This window comes from Mauremys mutica, chromosome 23 (assembly GCF_020497125.1).
Source record: "Mauremys mutica isolate MM-2020 ecotype Southern chromosome 23, ASM2049712v1, whole genome shotgun sequence".
NCBI lineage: Eukaryota > Metazoa > Chordata > Testudines > Geoemydidae > Mauremys > Mauremys mutica.
In genome coordinates this window covers 13,263,721-13,283,429 of record NC_059094.1, presented here as the reverse complement: position 1 = coordinate 13,283,429, position 19,709 = coordinate 13,263,721, and the positions used below count along the sequence as shown (strand labels likewise).

The window sequence follows — 19,709 nt, the reverse complement described above, 5'->3', positions numbered from 1 at the left end:
CCGCGTCTGGACGGGTAAGTCAGTCGAACTAGGGTACTTCGAGTTCAGCTATGCTATTCGCGTAGCTGAACTTGCGTACCCTAGTTCGACCCCGCCCCCCTTAATGTAGACCAGGCCTTAGGCATCTGAGGCAAAAATCAGTACTTGGTCCTGCTAGTGAAGGCAGGGGGCTAGACTCAATGACCTTTCAGGGCCCCTTCCTGTTCTATGAGATAGGTGCCTAACAGTCTATATTTGTATGTTTGTGAATAGATGAGGCAGTTTTAGCTAATTTTATTTTTCTTTGACTTGTCCATATTGTTTACCAGGGCTTGTGAGAAAGTACACTTTCATTAGTTCTTAACATTAAGATAGGAAGATAAATGTTTTTTATGATAACTTCTGTGTCTGATTATACTTCTGATTTAAATACACAATGTACTGTATTTTAGATTGAGCAAGAAAAGTTGGCTTCTATGAAGAAACAAGATGAAGACAAGGACAAGAGAGACAAAGAGGACAAAGACAGCAGAGAAAAAAGGGACAGATCCAGAAGTCCAAGAAGGTATTACTAATATTGTACTTACAATTCCTGTTGGTCTTCAGGGCAATGGGGACATGGCAATGGAGATTTCTAAAGATTAAGCAAACTTTGGAATGGACCCTACAGAAGTTTTTTAGGGGAAGACCAGTCTAGCTTGTTAGGGAATATTAATGGCAGATGAAAAAACTAGTGGTGTATATAAGGGAACAGGCATTGCTTGTAATGGTAAATGTATTACATTGAGAGCACAAAAGATTTTCCTGAGATCCCAGCAGATGGTAAATTTTATTGAGACCTCATAACTGAACTTCTGAGCTATCTTGTGAAAGTGTTTATGCTAAGAGAGACATTATTTTAGATTGAGATTTGTAAGGTTTTCTTGTTTGTGCAGCTATAACAGTTTAGTGTACAGGTGGTGGTGAATTTTAGTTTATCTAAGGCAAACATTAGGTTGAATTGCCAAACAAAACTGTTTTCCTAGAATTGTTAATGACAGTCCTGAAATCTGAAGCCAGTCTTGCTAACTGATGGGTTCTTTTGAAAAATCTAAAATAGCTCTATTTGGTTTTTTTTACCTTTCCCAGTTAGCAGTGGGGAAAGAGGATGTTTGATTTTTTTTTAGATGAAGTTTCTTAGCTGTAAATATACGTGGCTTTAGTTTTTTTAATCTGCTCCTAACATAGTACATTATTTGAACAGAAATTCTCTCTTTCCTAGACGCAAGTCAAGGTCTCCTTCCCCTAGAAGGAGATCATCTCCTGTCAGAAGAGAGCGAAAGCGTAGCCACTCTCGATCTCCTCGTCACAGAACCAAGAGCCGTAGTGTTACTCCTGCACCAGAAAAGAAAGAGGAGACTCCAGAGCCAGAACCTTCAGTGCAAGCAAAGGAAACTTTGATTCAAGAGGCGACATCAACTAGGCAAGTACCAGAGTTGATTTTTTTCCCCCCCCTTGAAATGAGCTTATTATAGGAAATTATCATTCCCTTTAGTATAAGGGAGTTATTTTAATTCCTGGTGCTATTAGATCTTTATAGAAAACAGCCCCACTTTCATCTGAAAAAATGTGCTGCTATTTTTTTGCCTGGCAGATCAGTTTACATGTGTCACCATAGTCTTCAATAAAACATGTTTCCACATGGAGAAATTAGAGTAAATCTTTGAGTGCATACTGATGTTTCACTAATACTTTTTTTGTTGTATTACTCTAGTTAAGTCCTTTCCTTTGGCAGTGTTAAGTTTAATTTAATTAAGAAATGCATATTAAGGCTAGTTTGGCTTGATTTTCCCTGTATCTATTGAGAGCTTTGCAAGCGCCACCTTCAGCTTCTGACTTCAGACTGGATAAAGGCTGATTCAGCACTTGGAATTGGACAGCCTCAGCATTATCTTAAATAATGGCAGTCTGGAACATTTGACAAATCAATTTTTCACTGATCCTACTTGATTAATAGTTTCCATTGTTCTGCATTGTCAGGTCAATCTATGGAAAGTTAACACGGGACCTATTCAGTATACTTTTAATAATCTGTTACAGGAAGTTGAAGACCTAAATCTTTTGACCATAAGTAGAATTTTACTAGGATTTGGAGCTATGAACACCTTAATTACGTGTTACTCCCCACAATCTTTTTTTAGTGAGAGCACTGTCATAGGTTCTTTCTAAAATATAATCCAGGTAGTTGCAGATGGGATATGCTTATATTTTGGTTTTTTTTATTTTAACAGTGATATCCTGAAAGTTCCCAAACCTGAACCTGTACCAGATACTAAAGAAATTTCCCCAGAACGAAATTCAAAGAAAGAGAGAGAGAAAGAAAAAGAGAAGACTCGTCAGAGATCACCATCCCGTTCCAAATCAAGGTCAAGGTCTCGCTCACATTCCCCTTCTCATTCTAGACCAAGAAGGCGTCATAGATCACGGTCAAGGTAAGAAGATGAGGGTTTACTTTTATCTTGAGGATAAAGGCCAGGAACTGAATGATCTGCTCTGAAATGCCATTCCGAGCCATAAAACACTCAATTAGCTGTGTACATTGGAAATTCTGAAAAAAATAACTAATTATATGATGCGAGATAAAGGCCAAGGCATTAATACCACTCTGTATAGTAATAATTCTCCTCAGCCAGAGATGAGCCGACAGTGGGTTAGGCCGAGTAAGAGGGAGGGGAGAAGAAGAGTGGAAAACACCACCTAAGCATGTTCACTAGTCTTCATCCTCCACCTCATCTGGGGAAAATGCTTGATATGAATGGCAGTTGGGCTGGGAGAAGGTACTGAATCCTGAATATGGTATTTGGCAGCTCCAGGTGATACCCCACAACCTCCTTTAAGAGCTAGGTTTGGTCCTGAAAACACTTAGAATTTAGGTTTAATCTTTTTTTAATGTGTGGATTAGTACAGAGGTTTTGGTTGATTTGAGATCTTGTTTGCTTGTAGCTTAATGGTAACACATTCTAGTACAACAGAAACGCTGATTTAGTGTGATATACTTGCGACAAAGCAGCTTTTCACTTGGTTTCTGGTGACTAAATCTACCTCCATCCTGTGAAATTTAGGAGGTCGCTGTTCATTCTTCGAATTTTCATTGATTGATTGTGACAGGTCTTACTCCCCTAGAAGGAGACCAAGCCCAAGACGACGACCATCTCCTAGAAGGAGGAGTCCTCCAAGGCGCATGCCTCCCCCGCCCAGACACAGAAGAAGTAGATCCCCTCTGAGGCGGTAAGATTCCTTTTTGGTAAATATGAAACATCTGATATTTGAAAGACACATCACAAGGTTTTAAAAACTTCTTTAGTTCGCTTGAAAAATAGTTATGAAGAGTGATTGTAGTATCAAAGATAACTTAACCACAGGTGACTTTGATAGTGTATAGTATACAAACTAAGGGCAGGTGTACACTACAGCAGAGATGGACACTTTGAGATCAGTCCACTGGTGGTCGATTGGTGGAGAGATAGCTCAGTGGTTTGAGCATTGATGTGCTAAACCCAGGGTTGTGAGTTCAATCCTTAAGGGGGCCACTTAGGGATCTGGGGCAAAATAAGTATTTGGTCCTGCTAATAAAGGCAGGGGGCTGGACTCGATGACCTTTCGGGGTCCCTTCCAGTTCTAGGAGAGAGGATATCTCCATCAATTTAAATTTAATAAAGACCCGCCACATTGACTGCAGATCACGCTCCAGTCGACCCCTGTACTCTACCCCTGATAAGAAGAGTAAGGTAAGTCGACAGCAGATTTTTCTTCTGTCGACCCCCCTCCCCACGGTGTAGACCTCGCGGTAACTCGACCTAACATACGTCTACTCCAACTACGTTATTGACGTAGCTGGAGTTGCAGAGCGTGGGTCGACTTACCATGGCAGTGTAGACATAGCCTAAGTGATTTAAAAGTTGCTCTGTCTTGGTTCATACCTATGTGCCTTAAGAGCAGGGAAACAAAGCCCTTTGGATTGGTTGGAGTATTGCAGTATTAACGCTTTCTTTTTGAAGCTAATAACTTCTGTTCTAGAATCAGGTGTCTGATATAGTATCAAAAGGTCATAAATTGTTTTGAAGAAGCTCTAATGGATGTTTTCTAACATTCATAAATGGTGATGGTTTCTGTTAACTGTTCAGTTTGTTATTCTGATACTTCCTTTAGTGGATAGTGGTGGCATTGGTTATGTCATGACTTTACAAATTAAGACTGGCTTTTTAAACTTTATTATAGAAGTCTGCCCTTGTGTGGTGGTTTTTGCTTGGGGACTTACAACTTTGCCATCATTTAAACAATTTTGGTGGCTGAGGAGCAAGTTGTTCCTGCTACTTTGCATGTCAGAGACCATGTGACTTCAGTGCACTGTTGAAATAGGAAAATTGGAACAGCTTTCGCAAAAAAAGGGGGGCTATAATCAGTGGCATAGCCAAGTGGAGGGAACCGGGAGAGCATAAAAAAAGGTGCCACCTCCTGCGGCGCTTTTACTGACGGGGTGGTGCTTTTACTCACCTGGTGGCACTCCAGGTCTTTGGTGGCATCTCGGTGGTGGGACCTTCACTCGCTCCGTGGGGCTTAGGCGGCATTTTCTTCAGTGCTACTGAAGACACCTGGAGTGAGTGAGGGCCTGCCGCCGAAGACCCAGAGCGCTGCCGAGTGAGTAAAAATTAAAAAGGTGTCAGGATGCTCACTGAGGGAGTGGCCACTGCCCTGCTCCTCCCCTAGCTGCGCTACTGGCTATAATAATTTTGGGTGTTTGAGGCTTACTATAATTGGATGGTGACTGTTTTTTGAGTTTTCTAAAGATTTGTTCATTTTTTAGACAAAATACTGTGAAAAGTGTCAAAAGTGTATTTTGGCAAGATATATTAGAATTCCCTTTTAGCAAATATTTATCTCACTCAAGGTAGGGTTTCTTTTTTCCAGGTTCTCAGGAATTCTGCAGCCAAAGGTGGATTCTGCAGGTACACAATTGCAACAGAACTTACCACAAATTTTGCCGCAGAATTCTAGAGGCCCTCCTTTAAGTTTATAAAGTAAAGACAAGCTTCAAAATAAATCTTACAAAATATTGCTAAGATGTATTCAGAATGGTTACATGTCTGATATTTGTGCAATTTTCAGCTTCCTGGTGTAACATTTTTGTTCATTTCTGCCCACCAGTCTTTAATAGATCCTTTTTGAGGTTCAGTAAACAAGGTGCTGTAGAGTGAAAAATTCTCTTAACCATCTAAATACTAAAAAACTCAAAATCCCACACACACACAACAGCCAACACCTACAAGCCATTTTCTTGGATCCTTTAGGGTTAGTAATATTTTATAATTTAAAACAAAAGTTAACATTTCAGACAAATTGTTCAGTTATAGTTTTGAAAATAATTGAAACATTCATTTGTGTTAGTCTCCTCTTGTATGAAATACTAAAGCATTTGAGGCTAACATATGCCAGTTTTTTGGAAGTGCTCCTGTATGTGGCTGTTTAGATATGCTTGCAGATGAGTGAACTGTGCTTAATCAGACCCAATTAATGTTAACTTTGTATCTGCAGGAGAAGACGGTCATCGGCATCTTTATCTGGAAGTAGCTCTTCCTCCTCCTCTTCACGCTCTCGATCACCGCCAAAAAAACCACCTAAAAGAATTGTATCCAGTCCTCCTCGCAAAACACGTAAACTGTCTCCTTCTGCAAGCCCTCCTAGGCGGAGGCACAGGCCTTCCCCACCAGCAAGTCCACCTCCAAAGCCACGCAGATCTCCAACTCCTCAGCTGTCAAATCGTGGAAGAAAAGTCCGTGGCTCTATTTCTCCAGGCAGAGCCGCAGGTATAGTCAGCTGAGTGTGTGCTTCCCCCAATCGCTTTATCTATTTGAACCTTTACAGTCTCATAGTTATGTACTCTTTGCTAGCTAACGGCAGGACTGCGCCAAAACTTTTGCCTTTTCAAAGTACAGAAGTTGTTGAATAGACATTTTATTGAACCTGGTCTTAAATGTTAACAATATAGAGATTCGTAGTATAAAACACTTAAATGTCAGCAACAAAAAATAGATTATAGTGGTAGACATTTAAAAAAAAAACAACATAGTGCTGAGTTGACCTCCCTGCAATATTTCATTGTAGAACAGGAAGATCTTAGTTGTTATGAAATCTAATACTTTAAGGCAAACACTAACTGGTAACAACTGGTGTAAGAATTTATTTCTGCAATGTTTTGAGGCTTGTTTCTGAATTAGTTTATTTCCAACTCTGAGAGGGCCTACATGTGATTCTTGTGTTTGTGTTTGGGGCAGTAGGCAAGGTTTTTAATTTTGTCACTGCATATTTCTCTTGCACTCAGTTTTACTTAAATCGCTTTAAAGAATCAAGCTGCAGTTTTCTCTTTTCAAGTGGTTGTGGTATCAAATTTCTATTCCAGAGGGCTGGTACAATTGTGAGTTGGGATATCAAACAGTTTTCAAACATAGGAAAAAGTTTAAGCAGTTAAAATATAATTCAAATTAAGTACATCTCCAGCTGTAGTCAGCCCTGAACTTTAGTCTCTGGTTTTTAATACTGAAATTTTTAATAAATCATAAATTGTATGCTCTCACCTCTTTTCTATAACTACATTTCAGTTGTATCATAGTTGAATTGAATAGTTTATTAAAATTTTATTAAATAAAATGTCTGGTACTGGCTTTTCAGGAAACATGTACCTGCATGGAATTAGTAGGAATTAAATTACCCCACAATTTTAAGACAATTTTTTGTAACCTTGTGCAGTTAGGGCAAAAAATCAAAATTTCTACTCAGTTTACATACTATAATTTCAAAGTAAAATAGCAGTATATCAGCCAAATGTTATCTAAAAGTGCAACATTCTTTTCTGTATAGAAAAATATGCTAGGAAGCTGAAGTCTAAAAAGTATACTACACAAATTCATATGAAGATGTAAACTGACATCATTCATGAAAAGCTTTCACTTATTTTGTATCGATAACCATGTGTGCAAGATCATATTAAATTTCATTTAAAATCATATTAAACTTTTTCTTAGATTTGTCTAACTTTTTTGTCTTTTAGCACCTAAACATAAGAGTATTGAAAAAAGAGAGTCTCCCTCACCAGCGCCAAAACCTAGAAAAGTAGAATTGTCTGAATCAGGTAAGTTTGTTATTTACAATGGCTTTCCTTTAAATGGTATGAAAACATTGTGTTTCTTGAGATCCAGTGGCTTTGATAGCAGTATTGGAGGTATGGTTTTCAGAGAGATGTGCATAGGGAACATAAAGCATCCCACTCACATTAATTCTCCCTTGTGCTTCTTTGAAAACCCTAGCCAAAATGCACACTCCAAAGAAAGGATGCCTTTAAAGATGTAGCACAAAAAAATTAAACCCCTGATCAATTTTAACAACACTGCTTCACAAACAAAAACTGTCTTTATTCATAAAGAAACATAAAATGACAGCAGATACAAAAGTAAAAATTAAATGTTCCTTAATTGTGCAAATCTTTCAGAAGAAGACAAAGGTGGCAAAATGGCTGCAGCAGATTCTGTGCAACAGAGACGTCAGTACAGAAGGCAAAACCAACAGTCTTCATCTGGTACAGTAATATTTTTGTAATTCTAATAAGATATTTAAGTAAAATATTTGTTTACAAAAGTAGCAAATATGCTACTGCTAAATTCAAATTGTGCTTAGTTTTAAACGTTTCATTGATGTATGCTACAATATTGCAAATTAATCACACTTACCATAATGAAAATCTTTTATTCACTGATCAAAAAGTACTCCAGGGGAGCAGACAAGTAGAATTTTGCATTGTGGGGCATTGCTAGCTAGCCCAGAATTGGCAACAGATTTCATAGGAGCTGAAAAGAATGTTACAACATTCCTCTTCTCCTGACCAGTGCCTCTTTGCCTCTAGATTACTTGGAATATTTCTGTACATACTAAGTTTTGCTTCTGGTTTCACATTTCACTTTGTAAATTATTTTGCTCATCAGAATTGCTTTTGCAGTTCTGTTGCTACGTATAATTGATTCGGGGCTTTTATTAATGCTCTTGAAGTCAGCATCTTTCAGTTTGTCCTCTAGCTAATTTTGTTCAATATTTTGCAGTTGCATATCTAATGCAACATGTACCTGAAATTCAGGCTTTATATACACACAAACTTACACCAATTTAAAGTTAAGTTTTTTTAAGCAATTGTTAAACCAGTTCAAGTTTGTGTCTAGACTCTTATTTCTGTTTAAGAAATAATCCACTCTTAAACAGAAATAAGCATCTACACACAAACATGGACAAGTGTAACAGTTGCATCAGAAACAAACTTTTAGTTAAACTGGTTTAGTTGTGTGTAAGCAAGGCTTAAAGTTGCTTCACATGTTAGAAGTTTGTCTTGAAATGTATCTAAACAAGTTGATCTAACTCATCTTGTACCTTGACTTACACTCTGTAAATATTTTTAAAAACAAAAATCACAACTTGGCAAAAAGATGCATGAAGACAGAGCAATATGCCTCTCAGTAATTGCACAAGAATACAATGTGTGTATACCACTTTTCAGTAACTAATTATTTTGTATTTATAGACTCTGGTTCATCATCTTCCTCTGAAGAGGAACGACCAAAAAGATCAAATGTGAAGAATGGTGAAGTGGGTAGGCGCAGACGACACTCGCATAGTCCATCACCTTCTCCACGGAAACGACAAAAGGACTCTTCCCCTCGGTAATTACTTTCTTCAGCTCAGCACAACTGATGTATTTAACAGTGACAAAATATATAATTTACAAATGGACTATCTTCTCATCTCTTGATTTGCATTACATTATTGCCTGCAGGCCCCCAGCAGAATCAGTTGGGATTACCCTTGTCCAAGTGCTATACAAATGCCATAGAAGATGGTCTGTGCACCAAAATTTAGATTTTAGAGGTGAAAGTGAACAACTTGATACCAGCACTATATATATATATTTTTTATTATTATTACTGGACCTGATCCAAATTCTGTTTGGGCTTTGGGACCAGGTCCTTACAGTTTATAGCAGAAGGGTTTTTTTTCAAGCTAATGCAAGGAGGTTAATTTGACTTCTGCTCAGATGCTGAGAATTACTTTATGAATCTTATGCAAACATGTTTGTCTTTGCATCAAGTAAATCTTTGGCAAATGGGATTTTTGACTTTGTTTTTCTCTCCACTGCTGTCAGGATGCAGATTGGAAAGAGGTGGCAATCACCAATGATTAAAAGGTTGGTTAGAAATTAATCCGTTAATTAAGATTAAATTTAAAGTTCCTCTAGAAACACTATACTTCTGTAGTAGATTGTGAGCATGGGTGCCCTTTCTTCTGCTTCACCCACACAGAAGACAATTCAAATAGCAAGATAATGGGACAAGAAATCCAAATTGTTTGTTGCCTTTTTTTCTTTCAACAGCGACATTGTTTCAGATCTGCCTTATGTCCATAGATAATGAGAGTTTGGGTAACTGGTTGAAAGAAAAACCTGATACTATACCTTAGAAGCTTAACTGCATTACTGTATACAACATTTATCAAAGTTTTGCTTTCCAGGCAAGGTTTTGCTTGAGTGTTTTTATTTCTCAAATATAATTCTGAAACAGAGGTGAGCAGTATGTGAAGATATTTCATGTTGCCATCAGCTGTTTTTGTGGTAGGAAAATAAAATGGGCTAATGGGGGAACTCGGTGTTCAAAAATCAAGCTATTTAACTCCTCAAATACCAAGCGGAGATGGAGGTTCTAAAATTCCTATTCTGTCATCTCTCCCTTTTACATGCATATTCACTGTGTGTCCAGGAACAATCTGATTTAGTAGTGTGCTTAACTTCACAGGCTGAATGCTTCATCATTTTGTCACAGATCTTACCTTTCATAGGTAGCTTTATAGGCAGTTCTTTTGAAACTTGATTTTAGACTGAGCTTAGTATAATGCAGAAAGCCAGTGATGACTTGTCAAAGACATGGCCAGAATAGCAGATTCTGTCATGGTCTCTGCCACTAGACTGCCCATTGAAGTCAGCTGAAAACAAGAGTAGGTGCCTCACTACTATTAGGAAAAGTGCTAATTTTAAACTTAAGAGGCTAGATCTATAAGATTAATCATTCAGATTTATCGATTATTCACACCAGTCATTAATGATTAAAACCTAACCAGAACATAGGTGCCACTTATGATTTGCGAAATTTGAGCCAGATGAAATGTGACTAACTTCCTCAAACTTTGAGCACATTTGTTACTGAATTTGTCAGTCTTCAAAAAGTGGCATATAACAGTTGTTTTACTTGAATTTCAGGACAGCATACTTTACTTTACAAAAGAATAAATTCAGCTAAGTCCTTCTATATCACTGTGTAACACATTTTCTCCTAGTCTGTTACCTTATACATTTAATATGAAAACTACTATTGCTGAATATTTTTAGTGTGTCTTACTGTGATATTTGAAGATGACTTGGTATTCTTTCAGCTCACAAAATCGTGTTTAGCTCTTGGGGAACAATCTTTAGCTGCAAATATCTAGTTTCTTGCTATGGAAAAATACAGCAAGGCTATTTTGAATTAAATATTAATTAGCTGACTGTTTCTATTGACTAAAAGTGCAGGGCAGCCTTTAAAAAGCAAAAAAAGATATTTAATGTTCTGTCACTAAGTTTTGAACATTGTCACTAAAAAGCCACTTTTTTTCTCTCAGAATTTAAACCTGTTGAGCTTTTCAGAAGTTATGGGGAAACGCATTGAGTCCAGATTTCCCCATATAAGTTAACTGAAAATTTTTGTCCTCAATGGGAGTGGTGTCTGGACCCCTTGTGCTCTGAATATTTTAAATGCAGTATAGCAGTATCTTAGCACCAACTCTGGTTTTCTTAGCCTGTGCTCTCGCTGAACTGTTAAAATCTACCAGTGGTAAAGAATAAGCCTGCTTAGAATCAATTTCTGTTTGTCTACCTGAAGTTGGGCAGCCATTAAGATATATCCCCACTAGTATGATAAATATCTTCTTGGTCTAGTGAGCTTTAAGAATTTCTTTTCTTTGGAAAACTGAGCTGTGGTAAGGTTGATAACTCCTTATAGCTTCTATATCCCATACTCTCAGAGAAAACAAACTTTGCTATATCCTTTTTGTCTCTTGACGTAATTGCTGTCTGATAGTGTTTGCATCTAATGGAATCTCATTTGGAAGACAAGTATCTGAACCGGCTTAGCTTTCTGTAGTGGAGATGACATGGCAGAAAAAAATTCAATCATTTGGCATGAGGTTTTTTTTAATAAAGCAACTCTTCTGTTTCCTCTAGTAGGAGGAGGAGGAGTCCATCACCACCACCTGCCAGAAGACGGCGCTCTCCTTCTCCTGCCCCTCCTCCAAGGCGGCGCAGATCGCCTTCATTGCCTCGCCGAAGGTAACTGTTTTATTCTATTGCTTTTTATTAATCCCTAAGGGCAGCTCTACAAATCAAGAGTTGTAACACTGTCCAATAAAAAGCAAATGTCATGATTAATGGAACTGATGCCCTTTGCTAATAAGTCTCTTGTTGGGAAATCATTTTTTTAAATTAAAATCATAATTTTGTTTTCTGAAACGTTTTCGGTGGGGGATGTGTTCAGTTGTTGAACCATTGTAAGTGCCGAGTGTAGCAAGCAATCATTTCACTTATCTAATATTGAAATGGCTATTGGGCAGGGTATACAATAATACTCTGCTGTAGTTCCTTGAGATTGCTGTAAAAATTTTAAAAGTGGAACAGATCAATGTAAAATCTTTCCTGTTTGCCAAAGTGCATATCTTTAGCCATTGGCAGCTAACTAGTGTGAGAACTTTGTCCTGAATACATGACTTCTGTTGGTTTTGTAGGTCTCCATCACCACCTCCTCGCAGGCGCTCACCTACTCCCAGACGATATTCTCCTCCAATACAGAGACGATACTCTCCTTCCCCACCTCCTAAGCGAAGAACAGCAACTCCCCCCGCTCCTCCTCCAAAACGAAGGGCATCACCTTCTCCACAACCCAAGCGCAGAGTCTCGCATTCTCCCCCACCAAAACAAAGAAGTTCTCCCGTGGCAAAGAGGCGTTCCCCATCGCTATCTTCCAAGCATAGGAAAGGTTCTCCTTCCAGCAGGTCTAATCGTGAAACCCGATCCCCACTACAGAACAAACGGCATTCACCATCTCCACGGCCTAGAGCTTCTCATACCTCTGCAAGTCCACCGCCTCTGCGAAGGGGAACGTCATCTTCACCCAAGCGGAGACAGTCTCCATCTCCAAGCAGTAGACCCATCAGGAGAGTGTCAAGGACCCCGGAACCCAAAAAGACAAAGTAAGGGACTTATTAACTTATGGCTATAGGCAAATGGGAATAGATAAAGCAAGGGTTTGCCCTAAAATTAAAGGGTGTCAGTATTCTGTGTTCATGCCACTCTAGTTCCTGTGGGCCTTTTGACAAATGACTGTTAGAGGCACTTCCTGTCATATGAAAATTCAAGGTTGGGAAAAGCTTCAGAGGCATTGCAAAGGTTCATCTTGGACAAAGTGATAGTGAGAAGGCAGACTAGAGGCAAACATCGAACACTGAGAGTTGTGAAACCAGAGCAGATTACAAAATAAGACTTCCAAGGGATTTTTAGCTTTGTTTAGAGCCTAGTGAACTGTGTCAAAGTTCACTATGGAACAGGGCTAACCTAAGACACATTCTTATTAAATTAATATTTGACAAGCTTTTAATATTGGGAGATATCTACCTAAACATCTAGTGAAAGTATGGCAGTGCTAGCTTAATCAGTTCTTTCAGGAAAGGTAGGTAGCTGAATGCAATATCCTGTCTGAACTGGTGATAAAACAGTAGCTGTGCATGTTGAATTTTTATCAGGTGTGAAGGGAAGACAGCCACTGGTGAACAGAAGAACACTATTGTCTGTCCAAGATACTAATCTGTAGTAAACCTGCAGTATCTTTTTGGCTTGCCAATCTGCAGTGCTTGGTTAGATCTTGGATTTTCCTTTTACTGTCATTCTTTTGAAGAATTCCGGTCTAAATGTATAGAATTTAGCTCCATAGTAAAGGGATTAATATGAACAGATTTGTAGATCAGCAGTAACTCTAAGGGTACGTCTGTACTGCAGTTAAACACCAGTGGCTGGCCTGTGTTGGCTGACTCAGGGTACGGAGCTGTTTAATTGCAATGTAGACATTTGGGCTGGAGTCCAGGCTCTGGGACTCTGAGCCTAGACATCTAGACCTCAGTTAAACAGCCCCTTAGCCAGAGTCGGGCCAGACACTGGTGTCTAATTACAGTGTAGACCTACCCTGTGACACCATGGTTAGTTACATAGTAATTGTTAGTTAAGTTACCTTGTTTGCATGTACTGTATAAGGCACAAGGAGTCCTAAATGTTAATCTTTTATTTTTAAGGGCTTCCACACCAAGTCCACAGTCTGTGAGAAGGGTGTCTTCATCCAGGTCTGCATCAGGATCGCCTGAGCCAGCACCTAAGAAACACCAAGTCCCTCCTTCCCCTACTCAGTCTCGATCCCCCTCCACTAACTGGTCGCCGCCACATGTGAAAAAGGCTCAAAGTCCTACGCAGAGTCCATCCCCTGCAAGGGTATGTTTTCTAATCAAGATAGTACTTCATTGGAATATACCTACAGAACTTTCATCATGTGGCATATTGCTCTGACCTAGTTTTGCTTCTGATGATCAAACAATTCTAGCTCATTTACTAGTGTATTTAAGTGCAATTCCTTTTAAATGATGGGATGGCAATAGCTGCTCCATAGGCAAACACACACACTGGTTATTCAGCAAACATGCATAACATCCAGGCCACATGATCTTTGTAAGGAGAGAGGGTTTATTTGTGCATCATCATCCTATACACAAATCTGGCATGCATATCTCCAACTGTGAAATATGGAATTTCTTTTCATTACAGAATTCTGACCAGGAAGGTGGCGGGAAGAAAAAGAAGAAGAAGAAGGATAAGAAGCATAAAAAGGACAAAAAGCACAAGAAACACAAAAAACATAAGAAAGAGAAGGCTGCAGCTGCTGCAGCAGCTGCTGCTGTTACTTCAGCTGCTACTTCATCAGCCCAGGAAGACCCAGAAGCAGAGACAGAGCTCAAAAAGGTTGGCTAAATAAATCTGATTTCAAAAGCCAAAGAGTGAAATGAAATAACATATTTACAAGTGTAATTGATACTAATGTATGATTTTGAAAATATCTCTTCTAACGCCAATATATTTGAAGGCAGGGCTTGAATTATGCTACAACTGGGTAAATTATAAAATTTAGTTCAAGTCGCCTCTGCATATTCCCTTCTTGGGATGGCAGAGGCCACTGGAATAACTCCAGTTAGAAGTTAGTTACCTCCGTTTCTCTTCCTTTCCATCATCCCCCTACCAAGAATCAGTTCCATTTTCTGCTTCTGAGAGGCTATTAATGAGCATTGTCTACATTGCCTTTCCATTTCTACAAAGTGGTAAATAGGTAACACTTTTGAGCAACAGTGTTTTTAAAAAAAAACAAAAACAAAAAAAGGCCACAGTGAAATACATCCATGGCAAGCTAACATCAAGCTTTCATTTTATTTTAATTGTAACTATTATATTGGATTATATTTTTTTCAAGTGAAATATACAAAGAACTAAAAATCTACAGACCCATAAAGATTTTTCCATTAACGCTTTTACAGCGGTATTCACTACCATTATAAATATTTCATGCCAAGTTCGCAACCCAGGTTTTGAAGTACTAAGATCCTGAATGCAGGATTGACTTGTCCACACTGAGAGAGAAATGGAAAGTACACAAATGGCATAAGTAGTGGGTATTTATAATTTTTTGTTTCAGCAACCTGACATGTTAAAATCATATTGTAAATATACAAACTTGTGTTTGAATGTCCCTTTAAAAAATCCACACCAAATAGCAAATCTCATGGGGCAAATGAAATTGTATTTTTGCTAAAAATCTATTTTGTTGTATTTCAGCCTTCTGTATGATTTGACTGCTTGTTAGTTGTAGGCAGAAAACTAGAGACATTCTGTGCTATATTTGTATGAAGTTATAGTAGAAATGATACCCAAGTGAAAAGTGTATATAACCTAGGTACAATTTCTAATGTATAAAACCTCTGCTTTTGACATTTCTGAATGATCATCTCTAGTTCTTCCAAGTATATGTACCTGTTGGTACTCCACTATAGGATGTGTATGTGCCTGCGCGCTCTTGATTGGAGATTGCAAAGCGGTGCTCACGGTCCTGTGCGGAACAACACCTTCTTCTGCTCTGAACTAGGGGATATAGGCAGGTGTGAACCCACCACCACTGAGTTCCTTCTCAACTGCCTGCGGTTTGAGATGGTGTCCCCAAGGGAAGGTTGCTTTACTCATTAGTGAGTCATTACTGTCCCCTGCATGTACACTGTGTCGAACACAACCACAATTCCACCCACCTGTAAGAGATCTAACACAAAGTACTACGTCCCATCAAAGGGGATGGTACACTTCCCCTTCTCCCCCAATCCATAACTCCATAGTGGTTTATGCAGCCAATGGAAGGTGCCACAAGCTCAGTTTAGACCCTCTCCAATAGACAAGGAATCCAAGAGTCTGGACTTACTGGGCAGAAGAGCTGCTCATCAGCTTCTCTTCAGTTTTATGTTGCTAATTATTAGGCCTTGATGGTGAAAGACGCATTTACCATGTATTCAATATTTATACACTTAACTGAATATGTGCCATAAGATCAGAGAGACCAGTTTCAATCGGTCCTTGTAGGGGGCAGCTGGTCACAAAAACCTCCCTCCAAGCTGCCCTAGATGCTGCCAACACAGTGTTGAGATCCATGGCAGTGATCATGAGAAGAGTATCCTGGTTCCGGCCCTTAGGTCTTCCAAGAGAAGTACAGTCCACGGTCAAGGATCTCCCCTTTGAAGGACCCAAGTTCTTCAGTGATCATATGGACTCCTCTCTCCACACTCTCAGAGATTCCAGGGCTACGCTGCATTCACTGGGATTCTCTTCGTGCCTGCAATAAAAAGACAACTTAGTTTACGCAGCCTGCCCAGAGATCCAGGCCATTCCAGTACCATCAGCAGTCCACCTTCCCTATGTCTGAGGAGGCCTTCAGGAGAAGGAGCAAGCTGAGAGAGGCTACTGACCCCTTCTTCTTAATTGGCTCCCTCCTTCTAAAAAGCACTTTTGAAACCTTGACCGAGGGCATAAATCATCCCGTTTCACTGGATTTCCCCATTGTGCAATTTCTCACACACACCCTTTTTTTGAGGGGGGGTGGGGGGAAAGGGGGGGATTGACTGTCCCACTATTCACCTGCCTGGGAACTCCTTATCTCAGACAAGTGGATACTGGAAGTCCTTAGAGTGGATTACTCTGTCCACTTCCACTCTATTCCTCCCCATCCTTCTTCAGGGACCCCTCACACAAAAAGCTCTTAAGGCAAAAGGTTCTGTCCCCCCTCCTAGGACAGTACAGTGGGTTCCAACAGAGTTCACCGGGAAAGGATTCTATTCCAGCTACTTGGTTTCCAAGGGAGATGGAGGGTGGAGACTAATTGTCAACCCCAGGAACTTGAACTACTATTTTTTTTTTTAGCACAACACTTCAGAATGGTGACATTAGTTCCAGTTCTCCCACCCTTTGATCCAGAAGACTGGTTTGTTACCCTTGACCAACAAGACACCTACTTTCATATAGCCATCCACTCATCGCACAAGCATTTCCTGTGCTTTGTAATAGGAACAGACCACTATCAATAGTGAGTTCTTCCCTTCAAACTCTCCATATCTCCAAGGGTATTGGGAAAGGTCCTTTCGGTACTGGCAGCTTCTGAGATCTGGATCTCAGTATCCCCAGATTTGGACAACATGTTGATCTGGGTGAATCGTACCGAGGTCCACACAACTACAACAAAGGCATTAAGCTTATTCCAATTGCTAAGATAAACTTCACAGGAGCTGTTTTGGACTCTACAGCGGCAAAAGCCTACCTTCCCATTGAGAGATTTCACACCCTATCTGGCCCAATCTCAGTGCTGCAGTTAGGTTCACATATGACCATGACATACAAGGCCACTCAGTCAGGGTAATGCTAGACAACAGGGCAGAGCAAAAGCCTAGTCCTTGTGCCACATCAGTGGTTGGTCTGTCATGGAGGAAATACCGGCATGTGTATCAAACTGCTGTCAGTTCCAGAATGTTGATCTGAAGCATCAATTTTTGCAGAGACCATTTGCCCTAAGCTGTATTTCCATGCAGGTGAGCTCCCCATCTTAACAGAAAAGCATCTGTTAAAACTACAGACTTCCTGAGCAGAGGCTTTCTAGCAAGATGGCGAACGGGAGCTCCAACTCTTTTGCAAACCTGGGGTCTACCACAAGTAAATCTCTTCAGCACCCTGACCAACTCCAAATGTCACCTGTTTTGCTCAAGGGGAGTTTATGGCCTCAGTTCTATGGGAGATGCACTGATATCTCCATGGCCTCATGCCCTACTGTATGCTTTACCCACAGGTACCATTAATCCTCACAACTCTTCTCAAGCTACATATGGAAAGAATGAGAGCTATTCTTATAGCACCAGCCTGGCCAGCGTGCGGTACTCAGACCTCATCCACCTCTGAGGGGCACCCCTGTGACTTCCTACCACTGAGGACCTATTGAGATAGAATTTGGAGTCCCTCATCCACCCCAACCTTTCCTCTCTGAACCTCGGCATAGCTGCTGAATGTGTCTCAACTGTGCAATTGACCTGTTTAGATGCAGTTTAGTCAGTTCTTTTGTCCAGCTGAAAGCCCAGTTACCCACAAGACTTCTCTCCGGAAGTGGAAATGCTTTCACTCTTGGTGCTTTTTTTCCATCTTCCCAAGCCTTGGAAGTTCCGCTTCTCAAGATAGTGGGCTAGATACTAAAATTAAAAGTGAGAGGTCTGTCAGTGAGCTCTTAGGGTACATTTGGCTACTATTGCAGCTTTCCACTTACCCATCCAGGGATTCTCAGTTTTTGCCCACTTGTCACAGCCAGATTCCTCAAAGGTCTGTACAATTTGCATCCTCCTGTCTGGCCCCCAACCCCCAGTGGGACCTAACTTTCTAAGGAGACCCCCTTAGAGCTGATGGTCACCTGTTCTCTCCTCCACCCCTCCTTTAAAACTTTGTTCCTAGTCACCATTACTTCAGCAAGAAGAATGGGAAGCTGGGGGCACTCATGGCCTACCCATCTTAAACCACCTTTTTTTATAGGGACACCATTTTACTACATGCTCATGCCTGTTTTCTCCCAAATGTTTCATCAGCATATCACATTAATCAAAAATTTTGCCTTCCTGTATTCTGCCCTTCCAGAAATGTAGCCACTTTGCATCCCACGATTTTACATTTGCCATATTGCAGTATCAGAATGGTTATTACCTGGTCTAGCTCTTCATGCCTGCAGAAATAATCACTTCTGTGTCTTTGTTTTAAGGAGACAGAGAGCGAAGCAGAAGATAACTTGGATGATTTAGAAAAACATCTGCGAGAGAAGGCACTGAGGTCGATGAGGAAGGCACAAGTGTCACCACCATCTTAGGCTGAAACCTTTGATATAATGTACATTTTATTTGGTTTGTACTCAGAATTCAATTTCAAATTGCTAAAATGTGTTTGAGCTTTAGAAATATAACATTTGTTGTAATAATTGCTAGGTTGAGGTTCACCATGTAAAAAAGGCATGGATTTACATTACAAAAAACATCCACAGTGTACTAGTGACATTCTTTCATTGACAGTTGACATTATTTCATGTAGAGTGAAACTTTTTAGAAGCAGTAAGATGGGTCAAGGTTTTTAAAAATGACTGGCAACCTCAGTTTCTTTAAAATGTACCAAAACCTGTACAATTTTTTACAAAGTTCTCATTTTTTGTTTTGTTTTACATTGCTACTAACCTTTGTGATTTATAAGCTTGCCCAGAAATGAAACCACTTGAATTGCAAGGGAAGTACATATGATATTTTAATGCCATAATTGCTCCATTGTTACCTGTGTCGTTGCCACTGAAGTGAATCAAGAACAGAAATTTAGAATGGTACGTAAATGAAAGCATGTCGTTTGCCAGGACACTGTGGGTTTATATTGATGTAATAAGTTGATTTGGAACACTGGAATTTCATTTGTATTTTTGTTCTTTTTTTTTAAAAGGGCAGTTTTTCCTTATCAGCAGTCCCAGAGAAGTTCCACACTTACATAAATTTTGTTTGTGAAAAGATGTTGTAGCCCCATTCATGATTCTTGTCTGGTTGCGGTTCTTCTTAGTGCTATACGTAACTTTCAGAGATGATGTCTTTGAAAGCCTGAAGGACCTGAACTTTGGATATTGTCATGTTTTCACTGTTTTTCTGTTTTTTTAACTAAAGCTATATAAAGCTTGTGGATTAAACAAAATAAATTTCTAAATTTAAAGAGTTGTTGGCTATTGTTATATGAAAACACTTGTTAAACCTTTTCTTCTTAAACAGGATAAACAAATAACAGATGTTAAAAACTGATGTCTAAAATGATGGATTATGCAAAATGAGATTTTTTTTTTGTTAAAAATGACTATCCCACTGGCAGAAGTAGCCCTGACTTTGTAAATACAATGATGTTCCTGATGTGCTGTGCTAGCCTTGCAAAAGTACCAGCCCAGGCATAAAATCTACCTGAT

General features: G+C 39.5%; 1 protein-coding gene across 9 annotated transcripts in view; it reads left to right on the top strand.

The window, feature by feature from the left end:
* SRRM1 (serine and arginine repetitive matrix 1) overlaps nt 1-19,465 on the top strand; it is a 29,291-nt gene extending 9,826 nt beyond the window's left edge. For 2 of the 9 annotated variants that reach the window (XM_044997448.1, XM_044997457.1), the window contains 14 exons: nt 432-544; nt 1,241-1,441; nt 2,250-2,450; nt 3,127-3,246; nt 5,551-5,822; nt 7,064-7,144; nt 7,502-7,588; nt 8,579-8,717; nt 9,197-9,238; nt 11,303-11,407; nt 11,860-12,324; nt 13,417-13,609; nt 13,940-14,134; nt 18,489-19,465. In XM_044997448.1, coding sequence (XP_044853383.1) covers nt 432-544; nt 1,241-1,441; nt 2,250-2,450; nt 3,127-3,246; nt 5,551-5,822; nt 7,064-7,144; nt 7,502-7,588; nt 8,579-8,717; nt 9,197-9,238; nt 11,303-11,407; nt 11,860-12,324; nt 13,417-13,609; nt 13,940-14,134; nt 18,489-18,593 — 2,319 coding nt within the window. In that variant the 3' untranslated portion in view covers nt 18,594-19,465. The remainder of the gene's footprint in view (nt 1-431; nt 545-1,240; nt 1,442-2,249; nt 2,451-3,126; nt 3,247-5,550; nt 5,823-7,063; nt 7,145-7,501; nt 7,589-8,578; nt 8,718-9,196; nt 9,239-11,302; nt 11,408-11,859; nt 12,325-13,416; nt 13,610-13,939; nt 14,135-18,488) is intronic. The other 7 variants (XM_044997449.1, XM_044997450.1, XM_044997452.1 and 4 more) reach the window with 7 other exon arrangements.
* The last annotated feature ends 244 nt before the right edge of the window (nt 19,466-19,709 follow it).